The 6000-nt window shown below is 45.3% G+C and overlaps 1 protein-coding gene across 1 annotated transcript in view; it reads right to left on the minus strand.

The window, feature by feature from the left end:
- The window catches only part of FANCA (Fanconi anemia, complementation group A), a 38664-nt gene that overhangs the window by 32126 nt on the left and 538 nt on the right, over positions 1 to 6000 (minus strand). The window contains exons 2-6 of the mRNA XM_009890344.1: positions 5304 to 5431; positions 4268 to 4340; positions 3682 to 3824; positions 2971 to 3066; positions 691 to 764 (exon numbers count right to left, since the gene is read on the minus strand). Coding sequence (XP_009888646.1) covers positions 691 to 764; positions 2971 to 3066; positions 3682 to 3824; positions 4268 to 4340; positions 5304 to 5431 — 514 coding nt within the window. The remainder of the gene's footprint in view (positions 1 to 690; positions 765 to 2970; positions 3067 to 3681; positions 3825 to 4267; positions 4341 to 5303; positions 5432 to 6000) is intronic.

Genomic DNA, 6000 nt, shown 5'->3' on the forward strand with positions numbered 1-6000 from the left:
CCCATTTTCAGACAAGTAAACCAATATCAAAGGCCTAAAAGTTCAGAGTAATATTCCCTCGACACCACAAGAAAACAACCCAAGTTTCACAAAGGATAACTGGTTTTAGTTGTTAGCTCTGTATTGGGGGAAAAAAAAAAAATAATCAATTCTTGGAATAACTACTCTCTGGAGATTATTCTGCCAAACCTTACTGAAATGTAAAGTTTTGTGAAGACAGAATCACAGAGCTTCTGCAAAGGAAGACTTCTCATCAAGACCAGCGCTAATTTTTACAGGCTACAGCAGATCTGGAGGCACATCCAGATGAAGTGAAGGAGCTGGGTTACCGAGCCCTTTCCCACGCAGTGTGGTAACCACCCACACGCAGCCATCTGCACCAGCGAAATGAAGCAGGAGATAAAACATCACCTAGGACGGTCTGCAGCGGTGGTTCTCACCCAACTGTTTCTCTTCACATTGCAACTGATGGAGCAGCCACCAGACAACCAGCCGCCACAACTTAAACTGTGCCAATTAACCCGGAGTAAACTCTCAAACCCGGGGTAACTTCTTAAATCCTGCTAATCTGATCACTTGCCAGCATCTGACTATATTCTTAGTCCAGAATACTCATGATTAATCCACGATTACATTTCAGTAGGCTTTAAGAGATTAAATACATCTGCAAACCTATAAACCTCTGCTCACCTTTCCAGCAGCTCTCCCAGTCCAACAATGCCGTCTCTGTGCAGGTGCCACACAGCTTCCAGCACTGGATGGTCCTAATGAGATGTCACAATTAGGTGATGGTCTGCATTTTGCAGTTAACATTAACATTTGGCTAACGTAAACTACATATAAAAAAAAATAAAACTAAATTCTGTTCCTTCAAACAATCCAGAAATTATTAAAATTTTAAAATGACAACATAGGAAATACCAGATGAGAAAAGATCGAATTTTATTTTTCCTTCCTACAAAGTTTGAATGGTTTAGGGTTGTAGATGCAACATCATTTTAATTTTTCATGGTCAAGTAGTAAATATATCCATGTTTGTCCACCTGGAATAATGCTGATGCTGCATATTCAAAGGAGCAGTGGGTATCCCAGAAAACAGGTAATACCACTAAGTTTCAAGTCTTGTTAATTCAGATCTAGAAACAGATTAGAGAATTATCTATTAGCCTGTTAACTGTTTATTAGTCTCTGTGAAACAAGTTTGTTGCTCTCAAATCCGTTTCCCAATAGGAGACTAAAGAAAGAGACACTGTAACTGTATGGGCAGGGAGGCTGACAGATGCAGAGGAAAAAACAACACCGCTCGGGCTGTCCTGCAACTAAACGCCAGGCTTGCCATCGGCAAAGTCAGCGCTAGGCATTGCTTCTGTGCAGATGAATACTGCTGCCCTTTGTGCCTCCCTGCAACATCCCCTCCGGCTCCCGCCTGGAACAGCGTGTCCTGGAGAGAGTCCTGTGCCAGCAAAACAGGACTGCAGGGTACACCTGGCAGGGAAAAATATGCAGCAGCAACTTCTGCTCATTCCAGCCTCCATGCAGAAAAGCTCCAAGCCAGAAACAAAATCTTCACACCTTGTGAAGGAAGAGGTACTTGGGAGTCTTGAGCACGCAAGCCGTTCAGGAGAACCCCACGAGCTTTCTGCAGCGACCAGCAGCTGCCTCGTAGCATGACCCTAGACTCGCCTACATACTTTGTCTTCGACAACCTAATTCTTTACTGTAACAATCTCAATTACACAGCAGCACTTGATCTCCATGTCTCCCTGAGAACAAGGAGATCTTAATCAGCCTACAAAACACACAGGATTCTATTTTCAGCCCAGGGTCGGATATTTGAGACTAGAGCATGCCTCTTTATCCTGGTAGATCAGCCTCTTCCTTCTTTCCCACCAGAGCAGCGAGCCACCAAAACTGTCCTGCTCACAAAAAGTCTTTAACTCTACTTAGAGCACCACTTATCTTAAGAAAACAAACCACCCAAATGAAACCAAGACAACACATTTGTGAAGCAACGCAACCTGTTATCTGCTATCGTATTTCTCTCAAGCCATTTTCTGCGTGAATTCACTTCAGCTTATCACCATTCCCAGATAAATAGAGTGGAGAATCAGAATGCCGAAGATGCACTGAATATTGCCGGCAAAACACATAAAGGACTTCTGGGACCGTGCCACCCCACAGCCAACTTGGAGCTTCGGCACTGCCTGGATCAATCTAGATTGCTTAGCCCAGACAGCAAATCTGCGCACCAACTGATGGAGAGAGTTATGAGCATATTTCATTGAGGCAGTGAAGTTAAATAGGAAAGAAGATGATACCAGCAAAGCTTCTCTTAACTGCAGTGTCATCTCAGATGAGTTTAATCCCATTACCATGCTGTAACTCCAGGCACTGTATTGCCATGCCCTTCCTAGCTGGTTCCTAGCGAGAGTTAGACATGTCCTTCGGAGAGGCAAGGGTGCTGCTTGCCTAGCTCCCCAAAACCCAATGCTTGATCACCAAGATGCTGTCAGTCCTCCTTTGTGGCAGCTTCTCAGCAGAAACATCAACACAACTTTAATAATTCACCTGCGTCCATACCTCTACTAAGTCCTCTTCAAAAAAAGCAAATCCCGATACAGAGGCAAAGAAGCTATCAGTGGACTTGCTTTAATATAAAACAAACAAAAAAACCCACCATTTATAATTCAGTTCATGTTTTTGAAAGGTCAGAAAGACCACAGTCATTCTCAGAAGGAGTTGACAACTGCTGCCAAACATGAGCAGGGATGAGCAGTGGCAAGACAGCTGCAGGTCACAAAAAAAAAAAACCACCGAGGGAAACCAGACGGAAATCACAGCATTTCACTAGTCCATCTAACAGTTATCCCTGGCCTTCGCTGGAGAGGAGGGTTGAAAACACACTACCAGATCCCACAGGTGAAGTCTAAATGGTCTGTAATACGGCAACGTTTCTCCACAAGTTCTTACCTTCATTTTCCACATCTCTTGACAGAAGAGTGAGCGACAGAACACATTGTTCGCCAGCAAGTCCTTGACCGTTTGAAGCAAGCAAGACAACCGCTTCTGGAATCACCCCAAAAATGAAACACAAATAATTTCCTTTGTAAATAATACATTCTTAGAAAAACAATTTGCTGCTTTTCCCTGTTTACTGCTTTTTAAAGGCTTGAATGGTGGAGAGAAATCATGGGAAAGGCCCAAAACTCTTATCTTCAGGCAGAACTGAAGGCAGCCGGGCTGACAGCACTGACACCTGACAGCTCCTCAGAGGTGAACTGAGCCAGCAGCCACTGCATAGCTTTTGTACGGATGGCCATCACCACGCCTGGCTACATCGCAAACTGAGACGATGGATAAAGATGGAACCATGGATAAGAGAGACCAAACTGCACCAGGGAAGGCTGAGGTACACCAGAGGCGATAACACAGGATCTGCTTAGAGAGACCTATGTACTTTAGCGACAGACAAAAAACTTCATTTCCAAGGTGTCAAAACCAGCTGCTTTCTTGTATAGGAGAACACTGTACTTCTGTGAGCATATTGGACACATAAATGAATAATCGGCCGCTCAGGTTCTGTGTGTTCAGGTGACTTTATCAGAACAGATAAACTGGGTTTAAAGTCAAAGCTAGCATTACTGTTCTCTTGATAAATGAAATGTAAACATTTTCCCTTACTCTCTGGTCCACATCCAGCAGTGGTACTTGAGAGGGGCTTGCAGAAGTCTGACAGATCCGCTCGATGTTGGTAACAGCATTTTTGGCTGCCAAGACTGCTGTGGGTACACCCAATCTCGAGGCCTGCTCCTGCAGAACAGAGACTAAACAAAAACCAAAACAGAATGCGGTCAGCACGGGAGAAAAGAGGTTTGAAAACGTGACTATGAAGGTAGAATTCCTAAGTCTTAAACTCCTTCCAGCACAGATGTCATTTGTTGCAAGTAATTTTTATTTCCACATATCATTCCTTTACTGTACATAAAACAGGGGCAGAACAACAGGGGCAGAGGTGGGATAACCTTGCTAAGCAGATTTTTGTATTTTAGTCTTGTGAGGCTCACAGTAACACTTTCAAATAATCGTATATTTAACAATCAGATTTGCCAGTGGTGTCATCACCAGACAAGTAAGAAATGAGTAGCCAATTGAAAGACCAGAACCATGAAAAAAAGTAAAACTGGGATTGCATTCAACAGGCAGAAATTCAGCCCATAAAGAAAAGTTCTTTCCCAGGTCTGCCTCCAACAGATACTCTTTCACTCACCTATAAACGATTCTGACGATGCTTCCTGGTGCTCTACACCACCCTGCCCACCTGGCTTGACTAAATCATCCACCTGGAAGTGAAATAAAAACATAGAAGTGTTAGATGTCTATTACACACATTTACAAACCTATTCCCCCTAAAGCATACTGGGCAGCCCGGGCATTCTTGGGGGCTGGAGCAACTGAAGTGAAATTAACATCAAGTTCACACATGGTCGTGGTAAACTAGAGATTTCAGGGCACTGTACAAGAGGCCTAAGTACAGTTATCTTCATTTTATGCAGAGAAGAGAAGATACAGGTCAAAGTTACTTGTCCCCAGTCATCCAACAGATCAGCAGCAGCACCAGGAACAGAATTTCTGTCTTTCAAGTTCCTTCTGTGAAGCCACGATGACATGAATAGTTGATGAAACATGTCAAAATGTTGGATCCTTTTCTGGTTAAATTCTCTTTTTTCTTTTTATGAAGACAAATACTCTTTACAGAAAGAAACATCCATGTGGTTGAACTGTGGGAAGTATTTGAATTGTCCGTTCAAGTTATCAAAATCAAAAGCTCTCTACAGTACATGAGCAGAAGGTAGAACGTGGCCAAGTCAGAATGTTGGCTCAAGTGTCTATATAGGCCAATGACACAGTTTTTCATAAAGACAGTCACGTTAGACAGAAATGGTCAGTAATTCAGAGAAAACACAATAGTCTCTCCTGATTTTCTTTTTCCTATGAATACAATAAGCCAGTTATGACCTCAAGAAAAAGGTGCTGGACTTCCCTTTGTCCAAAATCCAAACCGTGCTGAACCATTTTGTCTGTAACAGTAAAACATAGAGGAAAAGAATAAAAAGCTAATTTCTGCAACACAGGCCTCTAAACTTCAGCTTACTCCTACAGTGCTGTTTTGTTGGGGTTTTTTCCACTTATCATGAAAACTGTTCCCAGCACATTCATTCGACAGTTGCCCTAGGGAGATCCTCCAGCTGGGATCTCCCACGATCCCGAGCCTGACCACTACACCCCAAATTACTCAATCCTACCTCCAGAAGGAGGTCATTCAGGTTCTGATGGTGATCCAGAAGGCGCAGAGCTGCTTCCCGGAGCTCTGCTCCGCTCCCAAAGGCGCTTTTTCGTTTCCTGGCTCTCCCTGCTGAGAAGTTTGGATTTCCTTTATAACCACAACTCGTGCTGACAGCCCCCCAAGAACACCTCCCTCTCCCTGCTGCTACAGCACACACCACTGACAGGGCAAAGATGGCCCCAGTCAGACTCTCATTAGCTGGCAGCATGGCAGGAGCAGTGCAGGATGTTTCTGTATTGTTTGCTCTGGGCAGCTCTGCAGACAAAGCCCCACGGCCTTCAGCATGAGCAACCCAGCACAGCCAAAGCCCTGTCAGGCCCTGTCAGCCATCGGCCTCCAAATGCCCTTGGTCCAAAGCAAGCCTGCCTGCCCTGACACCCCCACCCCTGGACAGGAGCTGCGGCTGGGACACAGGAAGGCCTTCGGGAGAGGGTTACTGAGAAAAGCAGGGCCAGCCAAGGTGAGGAGGAGCTGAGGCGAGGGGCTGCCAGGAGCCCACAGCACCGCACAGGCCTGAGGAGAGGGGGGGGACGGGGTGCATAAGGGCAGAGAGGGGACATTCACCCCTCCTTCCCCCTCTGCCGTCCCTGCAGGAAGCACCAGGCCAAGAGCGCGCTCAGAAGAGCCCCGGCGCCGCCTCAGCCCGCACCTACCCA

Source organism: Charadrius vociferus, unplaced genomic scaffold, assembly GCF_000708025.1.
Source record: "Charadrius vociferus isolate BGI_N301 unplaced genomic scaffold, ASM70802v2 scaffold358, whole genome shotgun sequence".
NCBI lineage: Eukaryota > Metazoa > Chordata > Aves > Charadriiformes > Charadriidae > Charadrius > Charadrius vociferus.